The sequence below is a fragment of the Dipodomys spectabilis genome, unplaced genomic scaffold (assembly GCF_019054845.1).
Source record: "Dipodomys spectabilis isolate Male_0828 unplaced genomic scaffold, ASM1905484v1 ptg000363l, whole genome shotgun sequence".
Taxonomy (NCBI): Eukaryota; Metazoa; Chordata; class Mammalia; order Rodentia; family Heteromyidae; genus Dipodomys; species Dipodomys spectabilis.
This window is the reverse complement of record NW_024871040.1, coordinates 2,226,668-2,245,727: the sequence shown is the minus strand read 5'-3', so window position 1 is coordinate 2,245,727 and position 19,060 is coordinate 2,226,668. Positions and strand designations below refer to the sequence as shown.

At 45.8% G+C, this 19,060-nt stretch overlaps 1 protein-coding gene across 1 annotated transcript in view; it reads left to right on the top strand.

Annotated features, from left to right (window-relative positions):
* The first annotated feature begins 623 nt into the window (after positions 1–623).
* The window catches only part of Ube2l3 (ubiquitin conjugating enzyme E2 L3), a 66,765-nt gene continuing 48,328 nt past the window's right edge, over positions 624–19,060 (top strand). The window contains exon 1 of the mRNA XM_042666197.1: positions 624–682. Within this exon, the coding sequence (XP_042522131.1) occupies positions 656–682 (27 nt within the window). The 5' untranslated portion in view covers positions 624–655. The remainder of the gene's footprint in view (positions 683–19,060) is intronic.

Genomic DNA, 19,060 nt, shown 5'->3' with positions numbered 1-19,060 from the left:
TCAGTGGTAAACTGCTTGCCTTGCATGCATGAAACCCTGTGTTCCATTCCTTAGCACCATATAAGCAGTAAAAGCCGGAAGTGGCACTGTGGCTCAAGTGGTAGAGTGCTAGCCTTGAGCTGAAGGGCTGAAGGACAGTGCCCCAGCCGAGTTCAGGCCCCATGACCCACAAAAAAAAAAAAGAAAGAAAAAAGAAAAAAAGAAAAAAAAAAGTGAGCACATTATTTTCCAAGGTAGTAAGACCAGCCTGGCAGGAGTGGGGAGGGTTTAGAGGACGGAGTCTCAGAAACTTGTCTGCCCCAGCAGGCAGTGAATGGCGATCGATCCTTATATCTCAGCCTCCTGACTTGCTAGGAATACAGGTTTTGAGCCAATTATTTTATGAAAATTAAAGTTACAGTGCGCCTACTATGTGCCATCTATTATAGTGGCTACCAGATTACATACTGCATAAAGGCTGGGTTTCACATACGCAATTTACCTGAGTCCAAGTACACTTCTCCAGCACTGTGCTGGCACACAGTAGGTGCTTCTCCCTTACTGGACGCCCCACCCCGCCAGCCCCTCCCCCTGTCTGCCTGTCCAGGAAGTGCGGGGGCTTAGCCGCCGGGTCCGCCGCGATGCATTCTGGGAAAGCAGCAGCACCAGATTCAAGATGGCGGCCAGCAGGAGGCTGATGAAGGTAAAAGCCATTCTCCGGCGCCGGACAGGCGGGGGGCGCCGTTCCTCTCCGGGAGTCCTCACGGCTGGCTGGGGCTTCTCCAAACGCCGCCATCCGGTTTCCTTTTCTGTGTGGCCCCGCCATGTCGCCAGGCAGCGTGCGGGTTCGGGCAACTAACGGGGCCGCCTAGGCCTCAACCTGGGCGGGAGCGCCAGGCCTCGCTGGGAACGGCCGCTGGTCCCTTCCCCCCAGCCCGGGGCATCCGCACCGCGCTCTTCCCACAACCCAGCCGTGTGTCCTCCGTCGCGGGGACCGCGGTCTGGGCTAGGGACGCCGTTGATGTGGGGTTCGGCCGGGAGGTCCCTAACCGGGCCCCCGCGAGGAAGGCCCGAGCGCCGGAGCCCCGGCCGCGAGCCCGCGCCGCGGAGACGCCCCGCCCTGGGCCACGGCCGTCGGACTGGGAACCCCGTTCGGCCGACCCGCAACCCGTGCAGCGGGAGACTTGGGAGGCCGGAGCTGGGGAAGTAAGGAGGAGGAAGGGTGGCCAAAGTTAGGTCAGTTTGTTGGTCGGTTGTTTGAAATGGTGTTGGCTTCGAGCGAACTGTCGCTTTGACTGTAGTCGCACAGCGGGCAAGTTGTAACTCCAGGAAGGCGTGGGATTGGCCCCAAATCGTGACTTGGTTCTCCTTCTTGGTCTCCTTCCTTATCCACCTCTTAGTCATTCCTTTCCCTGATGAAGCAAAGTGACATTTTTTTGGGGTGTGGGGTGTGGGTGGGGGTGGAGATTCGGTTTCTGTTGTTCGTATCAAAACAAACCAAAGTTTATAAAAATAACTTTGTAAATGTACTTTGGATCTCGAATACAGCGGGGTGCCTTTTTGCTAATTGGCTCCTTTGATGAGGAACACAGGTGCAAACTTGGTTTAGTTCTGGATTTGCCGACGTCCTGGGGAGTTGTCTCGAGGACGTCGAGTTGGCTGCTCGTTAGTGCCGCCGAGCTGCCACTGGGCCGAAAATACAAAAGGCCCATGAGTTGGTTCTGGAGGGCACCTGAAGGGCTGGGGTTCCTACTGTAACCTAAAAGGAGCTGTTCTTGGTAGAAATAGACATTGAGCTAGTCACAGCCTTGTAGGCCTTCCTTCCCTGGTAACATTTCCTTCCTTTTGTTCACTAAGGGATAGAGCAGACATTGAACTTTTTAAAGCCAGCGTAGAAGTGAGCACAAAAGAACCATTAGTAGACCCTAGACTTCTCATCTTGGTGCCAGTGGCAGCACCATTTACTTACTTGAGAGAACTGCTAATGACTTTTCTGCGCTACTCCCCAAATGCTGCCCTCCATCAATCCTGTGGATATGACTTCAGGAAGATTTTTGTACTTGCATTCTTTGCTTCCTAATCTTTAACAGAAATTTTTTGAATCCACTTACCCCTCCTCACTTGCAAAACACTTTCCAGCTCCCCTTTGTGGACACCAGAATTCTTTTTCTAAAGCATACATTTAATTGTTTTACTTCTGTACATTTTTTTGTTCTGTTTTGTTTTTTGTTTTGTTTTTGGGTCGATCATAGGGCTTGAAATCAGGGCATGGGTGCTCCCATCCCTCAGCATTTTTGCTCAAGTGCTCTACCATTTTGAGCTACTGCTCCACTTCCGATTTTCTGATGGTTTATTGGAGATGAGTCTCACAGACTTTCCTGCCCAGGATGGCTTTGAACAGCAATCCTCAGATCTCAGTCTCCTGACTAGCTAGGATTACAGGTGTGAGCCACCACTAGCACCAGGCTACTTCTGTGGTTTTATTATTTTATTATTTATTTTTTCTGTTGGTTGTGGGGCTTGAACTCTGGACCTGGACGCTGTCCCTCAGCTCAAGGCCAGCACTCTCACTTTGAGCCACAGACTACTTCTGGTTTTCTGTTGGTTAATTGGAGATAAGAGTCTCATGGACTTTCCCGCCCTGGCTGCCTTTGAACCATTATCCTCAGATCTCAGCCTCCTAAATAGCTAGAATTACAGGTGTGAGCTACTGATGCCCAGCTGTGGTTTTATTCTTTTCAGTAATTCTAACTGCTGTGTGTCATGGAAGACCTTTCTTAGACTGAATAGCATTCTGTACAGCTTCACATCCCATCCTTTAGATTCTCACTATTCTTAACATCTTATTGCAGCTTTTACCATTTTTCCATCTTTTACTTTATCCAGCTCTGTGCTTCATAGTCTTGATCAGGTGTAGTTCTCCCTTTGAAGTAGACAGTCTTGTAGATGAGAAAAGGGATTGCAGAGATTTGTTGGCTTGCCTCAAGGTTCCCAGCAAAGGAAAGAGTAAAGTGTGATTAAAATAGTTTGACTCCAAAACAAAGCTTTCTAAAATGGTATTCACTTGCTGTGTGCTTTCCCCTTGCACATGCTCTTTGCTCTACCTGAAAAATACTACCTTCTCCTTCATTCTCCTCTCTGCTAGGGAAGTCTTAGATTCAATTCTAGTACCACCTACTTTGTGAACTATCTGCCCCTCAAAATGAGTTGCTTCCTTTGTGTGAATACAACACTTTGTTTCTCTACCAGTATTGCTATAATCTGATTTGCATGATGTACTTTTCTATACTAGATTCCAAAATCCTGAAGGGCAGGGGTCTTGACTCGTTAATCCTGGGATCCCTCTAATTTAGTCCAGGTCAAGTTTTCAGGAGTAGAGGCATAGGGTGAGGAATTAAGTTTTTGTTTTTGTTTTTTGTTTGCCAGTCCTAGGACTTGAACTCTGGGCCTGTGCACTGTCCCTGGGCTCCTTTTGCTCCACGCTAGCACTCTACCACTTTGAACCACAGCACAACTTCTGATTGGTTTTTGGTGGTTAATTGGAGATAAGGATCTCCAATTTTTTTTTTTTTGGTCCGGTCCTGGCCTGAACTCTGGGCCTGGATGCTGTCCCTCAGCTCTTGAGCTCAAGGCTAGTGCTCTACCACCTTAGCCACAGCCCCACTTCCGGCTTTTTTTTCCTTTTGCTTATGTGGTGCTGAGGAATCGAACCCAGGGCCTCAGGCATGCAAGGCAAGCACTCTACCACTGAGCCACCTTCCCAGTCCCATGAATCTCCAATTTCTTGCCCTGGCTAGCTTTGAACTGTGATCCTCAAATCGCACCCTCCTGAGTAGCTAGAATTACAGGCATGAGCCATCAGCACTTAACAGTTGATTTATTTTTAAATTTTTAAAATTTATTTTATTTTTTAAATTTTTTTCTCAGTTGTGGGGCTTGAACTCTGGGCCTGGGTACTGTCCCTCAGCTCTTCTGTTCAAGGCTGGAGCTCTACCACTTGAGCCACAACACCACTTCTGGTTTTCTGGTGGTTAATTGGAGATGAGAGTCTCGTGGACTTTCCTGCCTAAGCTGGCTTTGAGCCTTGATCCTTAGATCTCAGCCTCCTGAGTAACTAGGATTGGAGGTGTGAGCCATCAGTGCCCGGCCAGCACTTAACATTTTAAATTATGTATTTCCAGAAAATTTGAGCAGAGGGGAGAAAAAGTTAACATTAACTACTGAGTTTTTTTATTATTATTAAATGAAAGATTTACTTGAGTTTTTGTTTACTCAGTGTATTATTTTGTGTGTGTGTGTATGTGTGTGTGTGTGTGTATGGGTGGGTTCTGGGGCTTGAGTTCAGGATGCTATCCCTGAGCATTTTCGCTCAAAGCCAGTGCTCTATACTTAAGTCACAGCTCTACTTCTGGCTTTTTGTTGTTGTTGTTGTTAGTTTTTTTTTTTTTTGGGTCCAGTTGTGGGGCCTGAACTCTGGGCCTGGGTGCTGTCCCTCAGCTCTTCATCTCGCGCTCTACCACTTGAGCCACAGCGCCACTTCCAGCTTTTTTCTTATGTGGTGCTGAGGAATCGAACCCAGGGCCTCGAGCATGCAAGGCAAGTGCTTTACCACTGAGCCACCTTCCCAGCCCCTGTTGTTGTTAGTTGTAGAGCTTGAACTCTGGGCCTGGACACTGTCCCTGAGCTCTTCAGCTCAAGGCTATTGCTCTACTACTTGAGCCACAACACCACTTCCGGTTTTCTGGTGGTTTATTGGAGATGAGTCTTATGGATTTTCCTACCCTGGCTGGCTTTGAACTGCAATCCTCAGATCTCAGCCTCCTGAATAGCTAGGATTATAGGCCTGAGCCACAGTTACCCAGCAAGCAGTATTTCTAGAGCAAGTGTCCAGTAAGCTCTGTAAAGGACTTACCCCACCCTCACCCTGCAAGCCAACAGTGCCCAGCTACTTCTGACTTTTCTGGTGATTAATTGAAGAAGATAGTCTCATGGGCTTTTTTTTTTTTTTTTTTTGGGTCCGGTCGTGGGGTCTGAACTCTGGGCCTGGGCACTGTCCCTCGGCTCTTCAGCTCAAGGCTAGCGCTCTACCACTTGAGCCACAGCGCCACTTCCGGCTTTTTTCTTTTTGCTTATGTGGTGCCGAGGAGTCGAACCCAGGGCCTCAGGCATGCAAGGCAAGCGCTCTACCACTTAGCCACCTTCCCAGCCCCTCATGGGCTTTCTTGCCTGGGCTAGCTTTGAACTTTGATCCTCAGATCTCAGCCTCCTGAGGAGCTAAGATTACAGGAGTGAGCCACCGGTGCCTGTCTCCATGAAACTGTTACCCCCAATTAACCACCAGAAAACCAGAAGTAGCACTTGGCTTAAGATGGTAGAGTGCTGGCCTAGAGCAAGAGAGTTGATGGACAGTGCCTAGGCCCCATATTCAAGTCCCAAACTGACAAAAAAAGAAAAGGAATTTTCTTTTCTTTTTTTTTTTTTTTTTTTGCCAGTCCTGGGGCTTGTGTAAAGGCCTGGGTGCTGTCTCTGAGCTGCTTTTTTTTTTGGTTTGGTCGTGGGACCTGAACTCTGGGCCTGGGCGCTGTTCCTCGGCTCTTCAGCTCAAGGCTAGTGCTCTACCACTTGAGCCACAGTGCCACTTCCAGCTTTTTTTTTTTTTTTTTCTGCTTATGTGGTGCTGAGGAATCGAACCCAGGGCCTCAGGCATGCAAGGCAAGCGCTCTACCACTGAGCCACCTTCCTAGACCTCTGAGCTGCTTTTGCTTAAAGCTAGCACTCTACTACTTGAGCCACAGTGCCACTTACAGCTTTTTTGTATGTGGTACTAAGGAATGGAACTCAGGACTTCATGCATGCTACGCAAGCCACATTCCTAGCCAAGAAAAGGAATTTTCATTGGTTGAAAATTGGGAGTAAAGGGCTGGGAAGGTGGCTTAGTGGTACAATGCTTGCCATGCCTAAGTCCCTGGGTTCGATTCCTCAGCACCACATAAGCAAAAAGAAAAAAGCCGGAAGTGGCACTGTGGCTCAAGTGGTAGAGTGCTAGCCTTGAGCTGAAGAGCTGAGGGACAGCGCCCAGGCTCAGAGTTCAGGCCCCACGACTGGACCCCCCCCCAAAAAAAAAATTGAGAGTAAAGGGCTGGGAAGGTGGCTTAGTGGTGCAGGGCTTGCCTTGCATGCATGAGGCCCTGGGTTTGATTCCTCAGCACCACATATGCAGAAAAAAAAAGCCAGAAGTGACGCTGTGGCTCAAGTGGTAGAGCCCTAAAAAGCCTTGAGGTGAAGAGCTGAGGGACAGTGCTCAGGCCCAGGGTTCAGGCCCACCACTGGACCCAAAAAAAAAAAGAAAAGAAAAATTGGGAGTACAATGGTGCCACAGGCAGAACAAACAGATACATGTCAAATAATCAAATTAATTACATCTTAACCTTAGATTTCCTCAAAAAGTCTTTTCCAAAGGACATTTGGTAGGAAAAGTTTCTCTGTAACAATGTAGGTAAAATACAATATTAAAAGTGCTTTGTTCTTACCAGATTGAGAAGTTATTTTAGGTAAAGTAACCTAAGATAAAGTTTTTTGTTGTTGTTGTGGGCTTGAACTCTGGGCCTGGGCACTGTTCCTCAACTCTTCAGCTCAAGGTGAGCCCCCTACCACTAGCCACAGAGCTACTTCCCGTTTTCTGGTGGTTTATTGGAGATAAGAATCTCTCAGACTTTCCTGTCTGGGCTGGCTTTGAATGGAGATCCTCAGATCTCAACCTCCTGAGTAGCTAGGATTACAGGCGTGAGCCACAGGTGCCCAGCTTAACATAAAGTTTGTTTTTTTTTTTAATTTCTAAAGCATTAAGGTAAAAGATTAACTTATTTCAGACCAATTTTTATGAATTACAATGTTAATAAAAAATTAACTACGGGGCTGGGAATGTAGCTCAGCGGTAGAGTGCTTGCCTTGCATGCATGAGGCCCTGGGTTCGATTCCTTAGCACCACATAAACAGAAAAAGCCGGAAGTGGTGCTGTGGCTCAAGTGGTAGAGCGCTAGCCTTGAGCTGAAGAGCTGAGAGACAGCGCCCAGACCCAGAGTTCAGACCCCATGACCGGCAAAAAAAAAAAAAAAAAAAATTAACTACATTTTATATGCAAGCAGCTAATTCAGCATTGTTGACAACACCACGTAGATTGTAGCCATTGCTTCAGTGGTCAGCAAAATAGCTACAAAACCAAAAGTAAAACTTTTGTGTGTGGCTTAGGGAAACTGATGCCTAACTAACTGATCAGTTTTTAGTAGCCTAACACTACACAATCTCCCTTAAGGGACCTCCCATTGAGTTGCTTCCCTGAAAGGCTTTTCTTAGAGGGGAAATTTGTGGATTTAGAGAGAGTAAGATAACATTTCATTAGTTATTAGGGTATAGTTATTGAGAAAAAGAATTGCGTATCATTATAATGCTGTTTAAATGTTCGCTCAGATATGCTCATTTGTGTTTGTCTCAGTTCATAAACACATGAAGGAATAGAATAGTTTTTTGGAATTTTTATTTATTTTTTATTTTATTTAATTAATTAATTTATTTGTTTTTGTCGGTCGTGAGGTTTGAACTCTGGGCCTGAGCGCTGTCCCTCAGTTCTTCCGCTCAAGGCTAGTGCTCTACCACTTGAGCCACAGCACCACTTCAGGTTTCCTGGTGGTTTATTGGAGATAAAAGTTTCATGATTTTCCTGCTCGGGCTAGCTTTGAACCACGATCCTCAGATCTCACTCAGCCTCCTGAGTAGTTAGGATTACAGGCGTGAGCCCCTGTTGCCCGGCTTTTTGGAATTTTTTGTACAAAGGGATGGACCAGTTTGCTCTTGAGTCTATATAGGTGTATGTTCTCCTAGGTTGGGTAATGGAGCACTGACTGTGTCTGGTGGTTTTGTTAGGAGGTAAGGGGAGAGCTGGGAGTTGTGCAGATCTATAGTCTCAGCTATCTGGGAGAACTGGGGTAGGAAGATTTCTTGGGCCTAGAAATTCAAGGCCAGCCTAGATCCAATCTCAACAACAAAAATTCTGGGAACCGGAGGCTCATTCCTGTGATCCTAAACTACTCAGAAGGCCTGGTCTAAGGATTGCAGTTAAAAGCCAGATGGTGAAGGAAAGTCCAAGAGACTCTTATCTCCAGTTAACCACCAAAAATCTGGAAGTGGAACTGTGTTCAAGTGGTACAGTGCCAGCCTTGAGCCAAAAAGTTAAGGGAACTGGGTTCAGGTAGCTTATGTCTGTAATGCTACCTGTTCAGAAGGCTGAGATCTGAGGATGGAGGTTCAGAGCCAGCTCTGGCAGGATAGTGTCTTATCCAGTTAACCAAAAGGCCAGAAATGGAGCTGTGCCTTAAGTCTAAAAAAAAGTTTAAGGACTGCGCGTGCGACGCGCACACACACACACACACACACACACACACACACACTTCTGCAGTGTTAGAAATTGAAATCATTTCCTGTAGGAAATGGTTAGGTCAGTACTCTTCAGTGTTGGGCTGCAGTCCCCCCCCCCCCCTTTTTTTTTTGGGTCCGGTCGTGGGGCCTGAACTCTGGGCCTGGGCGCTGTCCTTCAGCTTTTCAGCTCAAGGCTAGAGCTCTACCACTTGAGCCACAGCACCACTTCTGTTTTTTCTGCTTATGTCATGCTGAGGAATAGAACCCAGAGCCTCATGCATGCAAGGCAAGCACTCTACCACTTAGCCTCCTTCCCAGCCCGACATCTGCCAGTTTCTACTGAACTGTGCCAACAACCATCTCTGTTCTCTGGCTGTCTTCTCTTCATCTCCTGTGTTGCTGCTTTAGTTCAGGCCATCCTCATCTGTGATGGGCCATCTGCACATTCCTCAGATTCCTTACCAGTCAGCCTGTCCTTTGCTGCTCAGCAGTGGATCAGAGTTGTTTGTGGAGAGGAATACATCTAGCCAGGCACTGATGGTTCATGCCTGTAATCCTGGCTGCTCAGGAGGCTGAAATCTGAGGATTGCGGTTCAGAGCCAGCCCACGCAGGAAAGTTTGTGAGACTCTTATCTCCAATTAATCACCAGAAAACCAGAAGTGGCCCTGTGGCTCAAGTGGTAGAGCATTTGCTCTGAACTGAAGAACTCAGGGACAGCGCCCAGGCCCAGAGTTCAAGCCCCACAACCAATTGGGGGGAGGAAAAGAGAATACATCTGCTCAGGACATGCATACATGCATACTACATGGAGTAAGGCAAGATGAGGCTGAAAGTCAGACTTAAGTCCATATCCTTAGCATCTTTCTTCAAGTCTGAGCTTTCCACCCTCCTCTCTTCTCCACTTGCCCATGGAATCTCCCATAAAGCATGCTTTGCTCATTCTGGATCTTTTGTATATGTATGTGTGAGTGTATGTGAAACAGTAAGTCAGGGCCTGAACTTTTGTGATCAAAGCTAGTTCTCTACCATTTGAGCCACAACTTTACTTCTGGTCTTTTGGTGGTTAATTGGAGTTAAGACTCATAGACATTTGTATCTTGGCTGGCTTCAAACATCAATCCACAGCTGGGTGTCTATGGCTCACACCTGTAATCCTAGCTACTCAGGAGGCTGAGATCTGAAGATTGAGATTCAAAACCAGCCTGGGCTGGAACATCTGAGACTCTCCAGTTAACTACTAAAACACCAGAAATGCAACTATGGCTCAAAGTGGTAGAGCTCTAGTCTTGAGAACAAAAGATCAGGGATAATGCCCAGGCCCTGAGTTCAAGCCCCGGGACTGGCACAAAAAAAATACCCCCTGCAATCATGGGATAGATGTCAGCCTCTTTTTTTTTTTTTTTTTTTTAATTAGTTGTGGGGCTTGAACTCTGGCCTGGGCAATGTCCCTGAGTTCTTTAGCTCAAGGCTAGCACTCTACCACTTGAGCCACAGTACCACTTCTGGTTTTCTGGTGGTTAATTGGAGGTGAGTTTTATGGACTTTGCTGCTTGAGTTGGCTTTGAACCTCAGATCTCAGCCTCCTGAGTAGCTAGGATAACAGGCATGAGTCACCCGTGCCTGTGATGTCAGCCTCTTGAGGTTTACAGACTTTACTCTGGATCTTTTAATTGTTTTTTCCCCTCTCCCAACCCAGGACCTTATGTATGCTAGGTGAGCACACTTCTAACTTCTAGGAGCAACAGCCTCAATGCAATGTTCCTGTCTCTTCTCTGTACCAGAGTGACTTCTTATCCTTTGAGACTAACTTCAAGGAACATTTCTTTGGGAGAATTTCCTCCTTTGAGCAAATCAGTAAGAAAAATATCATGCATCTGGAACCAAGAAATTCTGGCCTATCTGTTGTGTTCCCAGTATATGTCAGTGTCAACAGCATGGTGGTGTACAGGGGAAGAAAAGATTTCTCTCATACACACACATTGAAGAGGATATGGAATATGGTTTAGCACCTTTAAGCATGAATAGGATTTCAGTAGTAGAAGAGGATAGGTTTCTGGTGTTACTGTAGGGGTCTCTAGCTAATCTTGATCTGCCTAGAATATAGACCAGTGGGATTCAGTTTCATTCCAGAATGACTCTGGGCAGTGGTTCAGAGAGATGCCATAAGGAGCCCCAAAACCATCTGCCAGCTTCCTCAAAGCATCCTTCTTCTCTGTGCTGCCCCCTCCTTTGTTTTTAGTTAGGCTAGCACCTGAGGTGCTTTACAAAAACACTGGAGAACTGGCCTACTTTTACTTGAGGTTGGCATGTATAAAGTTCCTGGCTTTTCTAGAACTAGATGCCTCCCACCTATGGGGCTAAGGCAGCCTTGGCAGGACCAAGTTGGCTAGCCAGCCTCTGGAAGAGATGTTATAAAAAGTATAAAAAGTGATGCTGATGACTTCAAGGCAGGTGGTAGAGGGTATAACCTTTAGGTTTCAGTTATTGCCTTCAGAAGTGGCCAGCTTCTCACTTATTTTGCCTACATTTGTCTCCTAGCCAGTGTCAGACTCTGAAGGGAAACAGATAAACCTAACTTGCCTTAGTAAAAGGGGGAAGAGCCAGGTGCTGGTGGCTCATGCCTGTAATCCTAGCTACTTAGCTACTCAGGAAGCTGAGATCTGAGGGTGGAGGTTCAAAGTCAGCCCAGGCGGGAAAGTCCAAGAAACTTATTTCCAACTAATTACCAAAAAGCCAGAAGTGGAGCTGTGGCTCAAGTGGTAGAGCACTAACCTTGAGCAAAAAAGCTCAGGGACAGGGGCTAGGAATATGGCTTAGTGGTAGAGTGCTTGCCTAACATGCATGAAGCCCTGAGTTCAATTCCTCAGTACCACATAAGCAGAAAAAAAAACCAGAAGTGGAGCTGTGGCTCAATTGGTAGAACACTTGCCTTAAGCACAGAGAGGCTCAGGGACAGTGCCTCGGTCCCAAGTTCAAGCACCAGGACCAATGGTGGGGACTGGGAGAAGCTCAGGGACAGTGCTAATGACCTAAGTTCAACCCCCCAGGGCCTATAAAAAAAAGGGGGAGGGGGAGACTTTCATTCATGGCAAAGATACTGAGATGGAGACTTTGAATCTTGGCCCTGAAGTATCTTCTATGAGCAAGTTGTTTCACCTCTGTACCTCAGATTATTTCATCTATGTGTGTAGGTTAAACCAGTGAATATCAAGTTCTTCGAAGAGTATTTGGCATATACGGATATACTGTAGATAATCTTAAATTTTTTATTATCTTTAAGTGGTTGTACAATGAAGTTCCCATTCCTGTAGATAATCTTATTGAAAGTGAGCACAGGGGCTGGGAAGGTGGCTCAGTGGTAGAGTGCTTGCCTTGCATGCATGAGGCCCTGGGTTCGATTCCTCAGCACCACATAAGCAGAAAAAGCCGGAGTGGCGCTGTAGCTCAAGTGGTAGAGTGCTAACCTTGAGCTGAAGAGCTGAGGGACAGTGCCCAGGCCCAGAGTTCAGGCCCCACGACCGACCCCCCCCCCCAAAAAAAAAGTGAGCACATTATTTTCCAAGGTAGTAAGACCAGCCTGGCAGGAGTGGGGAGGGTTTAGAGGATGGAGAGGAGAGATGATACTGAAAAGTAGGTGGGTTGGGTGGAGGTGGGCCTGCCTGGACATGATCTCACTTAGCTATGGTGCTTTACTACCTCTGAAAGTACCTGTTTTGTGTAATTGATAAAAGCAGAGACAGCTAGATGCAAATTCCTTTAAAATTGAGAGCTCTTGGCCTCAGAATGAGTCTTCTTAATATTTCAGCATGTTAAGGTTTAGGTGATTGAATGTATTGCCTGACCTTCTTGTGCCTCAGTTTCCTTACTGGTAAATGAGGGAATTGAGTTCTATACTACTCTTAAAGCAACAACAGAGTTATCTTTAACCTGATAGTTGTAATAGAAGAGTGGAAAAGTAGAAAGAAACTATAGATTTATACACACAAAAATCACATGTTGTTTTACTCCTCCATATAGAACCTCTTTTCCTTCATATATTTACCTTATTTTACCATCAATTTTTTAAATATAAAGTTTATTTTATCAAAGAAAAATTTCAGCATGTTATCTTGTGTGTTTTCCTTTCCTGTCCTGAATATACATCAGTGCAGTGATTGTCATCTACCACAGATGTGTACAGAGGTATAAAAGAAACTCTCCTAGTAAATGGTTGGCAATTCCACAGAAGTCTCTTGTCTATTCTTTCAGCCTAGAAGCAAGCAGGAAGTATTTTTTGCTGGTACAGGGGCTTGAACTCATTACCTGAGTGATGTCCCTTAGCTCTTTTGCTCAAGGCTGGATTTCTACCACCTGAGCCATAGCTCTCCTGTTTTTTTTTTTTCCAATCCTGGGCTTGAACTTGGCCTGGACACTGTCCCTGAGCTTATTTTGCTCTATGACTTGAGCCACAGTGCCATTTCCAGCTTTTTCTGAATAGTTTAATTGCAGATAAGAGTGTCACAGACTTTCCTGTCTGGGCTGGCTTCAACCTGCAGTCCTCAGATCTCAGCTTCCTAGTAGCTAGGATTACAGACATGAGCCATAGGCACCTGATTCCTTCCATCCTTTTGTTGGTTAATTGGAGTTTCCTGTTAAGGGTGGCTTAACTGAGATCTTTTATCTCAGCCTCCTGAGTAGCTACAGGATTTTAGGCATGAGCTACCACTACCTGGCTGAAACTGCATGGCTTGTTTCTGATGGTTGTTGAGTTTTTCCTTTTGAATTGTGTCATTATAGAGCTCTAGAATCCCAGAACTGCAATAAGTCTGGGAAAGCAGATGCTGGGTCGCCTTCATTTACAGGTGAGGGTGGATCCAAGTCCATTGCCCAGGTGTTCCTGTTCTTAGTGCCATGTACCAGCTTAGATAGCTACTCTGTCTGTGTGTGTGTACGTACATGTGTGCGTGTATGTGTGCTCCCGCTGCTTTGTTTGCTCAAGGCTAGCTCTCTACCACTTGAGCCATAGCACCATGTCTGGTTTTTTGTGTTTATGTGGTGCTGAGGAATTGAACTTAGGGCCTTATGCATGCTAGGCAAAGCAACTCTACCACTGAGCCACCTTCCAAACCCTCATGGACTTTTTCTGACTGGGTTAGTTTCAAATGGGGATCCTTAGATCTTATCCTCCTGAGTGGCTAAGATTACAGGTTTGAACCATGGGCACCCATGCTTTTGGTTTTAAGGGAGGTAGACAGGGTAGAGAATAGCAAGATTCATTCAGGTTAGGTTTTTTTTTTTGTTAATTTTTGTTTTCCAGTTGATTATACTTTTGTATCCTTCATCATCTTGCCAGATTCTGCCTCCACCTTAGCATAGTTTAGCAGAGTGGTAAAGTTCTTTTTTGACAAGTCTTAGCTCAGTGGGTTCATTTCCAATGAGAGCAGAAGCTAATGTCAAAGACAGTAGTCATCACTGGGCTTCATAAAAATCTTTTTGTGAGGGTTTGGCATACAGTTCTTTCATGGGTAGAGGAAAGGGTATAACTGAGAAGTTCACCAGCCTCTTAGCCCTTTTCAAGATTATAAGTATCAACATCAGTGTGTCTTTCCTTATGAAAACTCAGCACATGGGGAGGAGGGGTATGGTGGGGAGGGAGGAAGTGGGAGAAAAATAAGGGAGAAGGTAACAATATTTGACAAGAAATTATGTATGTAACTGTAACCCCTCTGTACAACACCTTGACAATAAAATTAAATTAAAAAGAAAAAACAGCACACACAAACCTAAATGTACTGAAGGAGTGGAGTGATCTGTTTCTTGTCATGCTGGGGGTGGAACCCAGGGCCTCTAGTGTATTAAAGTAAAGGCTTTCCTCTGACCTACATCCCAAACCCCTACCATGTATTTTACATAGGCAGTTTCCGTTCTGCTTACTTGTCCTGTGTTTCTGGGTCTGTTCTGGACAGAATTGAAGTAGGTGGTGTTTGATGGGTGTGCTGGACTTTGCAGTGTGTAATATATGTCAAGAATGCCAGACACACCTATGTTTAGATAAAGATGGAAACACATTTCATGAGCAAGGCTTGTGGGAAGCTGCCTGTGAGTGGAGCTGGCATGAGAACCTGCTCAGTTGAGGACATAGGCATGCTTGCCCTCTCTCACTCCCTGTGACTGTAGGAATTCAGGACTTTGCCCTTGCTAGGCAGGTGCTTTATTACTCTAGCTACACCTAACCCCTCTTTACATTGGTTATTTTTCTGGGCTAGCTTGGGCTCTGATCCTACTTGTGCTTCCATTTGTCTCAAGCATGTGTCACTGGTTTTACTGTGTACTTCCCCTATAGATGAGATAAAGGGATATACCATCTCACACCAGTCATTGGTTGAGAAGTCTCATAATTTTATTATTATTATTTTTTTTTTTTTTTGCCAGTCACAGGGCCAGAACTCTGGGCATAGGCACTGTCCCTGAGCTCTTCAGCTCCAGGCTAGTGCTCTACCACTTGAGCCATAGCACCACTTCCAGTTTTTTCTGCTTATGTGGTACTGAGGAATCAAACCCAGGGCCTCATGCATGAAAGACAAAGCACTCTACTACTGAACCACCTTCCCAGCCCCTCTCATAAACTTATGCTTAAGCTGAATTAAAACTCTATTCTTGATATCTGCCTCCCAAGTAGCCATGACCGCTGTAGCTGCATGTATGGGTTCCTTTCAGTCATGTCCTCTTGGAAAGACCTTGAGGAATAGCCTACCTGCCTAGCTCTGTGCTGTGGTAGAGTAACAGGAACCCGAGTTTAGATGTTGGTTTCTGCCTTAAGAGATACTCTTGTTGAGTTCTGTCTTATGATACTCCTGATATTGACTTATGCTACCATGTCTTAATACAGAAATACTCAGACTAGATAGCAATAAAAAATAAATATAAGCCAGGTGCAGGTGGCTCATGCCTGTAATCCTAGCTACTCAGGAGTCTGAGATCTGAGGATCGCAGTTCCAAGCCAGTCCGGGCAGGAAAGTCCACAAGACTATTATTATCTTCAGTAAAGTACCAGAAAACCAGAAGTGGTGCTGTGGCTCAAGTAGTAGAGTGCTAGCCTTGAGCTGAAGAGCTGAGGGACAGCGCCCAGACCCGAGTTCAAGCCCCATGACCGACAAAGAAAAAAAACACACACACACACACACACACACACACACACACACACACACACACACACACGCGCGCGCGCGCCATAATAAGAATTCTCTGTTACTTTTCAGGGGGCAGTACTGGGGTTTTGAACTAAGGGCTTCACATTTGCTAGGCAAATTTTTTTTTTTTTTTTGTCAGTTAAAGGGTTGTGAGGCTTGAACTCTGGGCTTGGGCGCTGTCCCTGTGCTCTTCAGCTCATGGCGAGTGCTCTACCGCTTGAGCCACAGCGCCACTTCTGGTTTTCTAGTGGTTTACTGGAGATAAGAGTCTCACGGATTTTACTGAACCTTGATCCTCAGATCTCAGCCTCCTGAGTAGCTAGGATTACAGATGAGAGCCACTGGCGGCTTGCTAGGCAAATTAAGTGGTTTACCACTTGACCCGTGCTTTCAATCCAGCATAGCTCCTTTTTGTGTGAGTGTGCTAGTAGTGGGGCTTGAATTCAGATCCTTGCACTTTTGCTTGGTTTATTTAGCTTTTTTACTGAAGGCTAGCTTCAATTCTATCTTCTTGCTGGTTAGAGATAAGAATATCTTAGATTTGTTTGCCTAGGCTGGCTTTGAACCATGATCCTTGATCTTAGCTTCTGAGTTGTAGGTAGGATTATAGGCATGGGCCACCACTGCCTTGTTTCAGGATTCACCTTTAAAATAGAAACAAAGCCGGAAGTGGCGGTGTGGCTCAAGTGGTAGAGTGCTAGCCTTGAGCTGAAGAGCTGAGGGACAGCGCCCAGGCCCAGAGTTCAGGCCCCACGACCGGACCCAAAAAAAAAAAAAAAAAAAAATAGAAACAATTCAGAATAACTTCTGGATTTCTATGACCTCAAACTTCCTATAGTGAAAAGGACTTTTAGTATTGATTCCATGTGTCTAGCTCAGTGGGAATGATTTGTCCCTACTCTCTCCTCTTTTTTTCTGCTAGTTCTGGGGCTTGAATTTAGGGCCTTGCACTTTTTTTTTTTGCCAGTCCTAGGGCTTGAACTCAGGGCCTGTGCACTGTCCCTGAGCTTCTTTTGCTCAGGCTAGCACTCTACTACTTGAGCCACAGCACCACTTCCAGCTTTTTTTTTTTTGTTTTTGTTTTGTTTATATGGTACTGAGGAATCAAATCCAGGGCTTATGCATGTTTGGCAAGCACTCTTGCACTGTTGTTGGGCTTTTTTGCTCACTTCTGGCACTATTACTTGAGTCATACTTCCATTTTTGTTATTTTGCAGATTAGTTGGAGATGAAAGTCTCTGATTTGTCTGTCAGGGCTAGCTTTGAATCTCAAGCCTCAGATATCAGTTGCCTGGGTAGCTAGGATTACAGGTGTGAGCCACCAGTACCTAGGGGGTTTTATCCTTAAATTAAAAAAAAATTAAGTGGCTGTACAAAGCGTTACAATTCCATCCATGTGTCCGGTTATGAATACAGTGCATCATTGTTTCCCTCATTTCACCTTCTCATCCCTACCTTCAAGTTTCATAGTTCAGTTTTTACATAATGTACAATGGTACAATGAATATAATGACTGCATTTACTCATCCTTTCTCCATTTATGTGCACAGTTCTCCTCTTTTTCTCCATAGAAACATGTTGCTGCTTTCTGGTAGTATTCATTTTGTTAATCATGTGTATGTTATCATGTATACTTGTATTTTGATTTAGCTTCCGCATGAAAGAAAATATGTGGTTTGTCTCTCTGACCCTGGCTTAACTTAAGTTTTTCTTTTTTTTTTTTTGGTCCGGTCTTGGGGCCTGAACTCTGGGCCTGGGCTCAGTCCCTCAACTCTTCAGCTCAAGGCTAGCACTCTACCACTTGAGCCACAGCGCCACTTCTGGCTTTTTTTCTTTTTGCTTATGTGGTGCTGAGGAATCGAACCCAGGGCCTCATGCATGCAAGGCAAGCACTCTACCACTGAGCCACCTTCCCAGCCCTAACATAAGTTTTTCTAGGTCCATCAGTTGTCCTATAAATGACATTCTTTTTTTTTTTGGTCAGTTGTGGGGCTTGAACTCTGGGCTTGGTCGCTGTCCCTCAGCTCTTCAGCTCAAGGTGAGCACTCTACCACTTGAGCTACAGCGCCACTTCTGGTTTTCTGGTGGTTTATTGGAGATAGGAGTCTCATGGTCTTTCCTGCCCTGGCTGGCTTTGAACCGAGATCCTCAGATCTCAGCCTCCTGAGTAGCTAGGATTGCAGGCATGAGCCACCAGCGCCCGACTTAATGACATTCATTTTAACAGATGGGTAAAATTATGTTGTATATGTGTTTCACATTTACTTAATCCTCTTGTAGGGCATCAGGGCTGCTTACACAATTTAGTTATTGTGATTAGTGTGGCAATGAACATGGTTTATCCTTTTTTAAAATTTTATTTTTTAAGTAGTTGTATAAAGGGACGTTTTGTTTCATTTTGGTTTAGTTTAATTTTGTTTTTCTTTGCTAATCCTGGGGCTGGAACTCAGGGCCTGGGCACTGTCCCTGAGCCTCTCTGTGCTCAAGGCCAGCACTCTACCACTTGAGCCAATGTGCCACTTCTGGCTTTTTCTGTTTATGTGGTACTGAGGAATCGAACCCAGGGTTTCTTTTTTTTTGGGGGGGGGGGGCGGGGTCTGGTCATGGGGCCTGAATTCTGGGCCTGGGCACTGTCCCTCAGCTCTTCAGCTCAAGGCTAGCGCTCTACCACTTGAGCCATTAACGCCACTTCTGGCTTTTTTTCTTTTTGCTTATGTGGTGCTGAGGAATCCAACCCAGGGCCTCGGGCATGCAAGGCAAGCGCTCTATCACTGAACCACCTTCCCAGCCCCTCAAACCCAGGGTTTCTTGCTAGGCAAGCACTCTTATCACTTAAGCCACATTCCCAGCCGAGCTTTTTCTGTTTATGTGGTACTGAGGAATTGAACCCAGGGCTTCATGCATGCTAGGCAAGCACTATGCCACATTCCCAGCCCTGGAAGTTTTTTTTTTTTTGTCGGTCATGAGGCCTGAACTCTGGGCTTGGGCCCTGTCCCTCAGCTCTTCAGCTCCAGGCTAGTGCTGTACTACTTGAGCCACAGTGCAACTTCCAGCTTTTTCTGCTTATGTGGTGCTGAGGAATCGAACCCAGGGCCTCATGCATGCAAGGCAAGCAGTCTATCACTGAACCACCTTCTCAGCCCCAGGTTTTATTTCTTTAGCAGTAGAAATGACGATTAGGGCCTCAGTTTCTTCCTTGCTAAAAGACTTGGGTAGCATAAGCATGGTGGTTTATGGGGTGTAGCTGGAGAATGTTCCTCAGATAGAGGCCCTAACCCACCAGGAACTTAGTGCTGTAAGTCCTAGGTGGACTCTGAGGACTAGCTAGTCTCTGTCCTCCACTCCTCCCATTGTCTCTCTGATGAAGAGTATTGGACAGATCCAGATCCACAGGATTCATGCACCCTGATTGACAGATATGATAGTGACAGTCTCCCCAACATTAATTAACACTTCAGCTAAGTTGGTTTCCTAAATCACCTGCATCCATGTTTCCCAT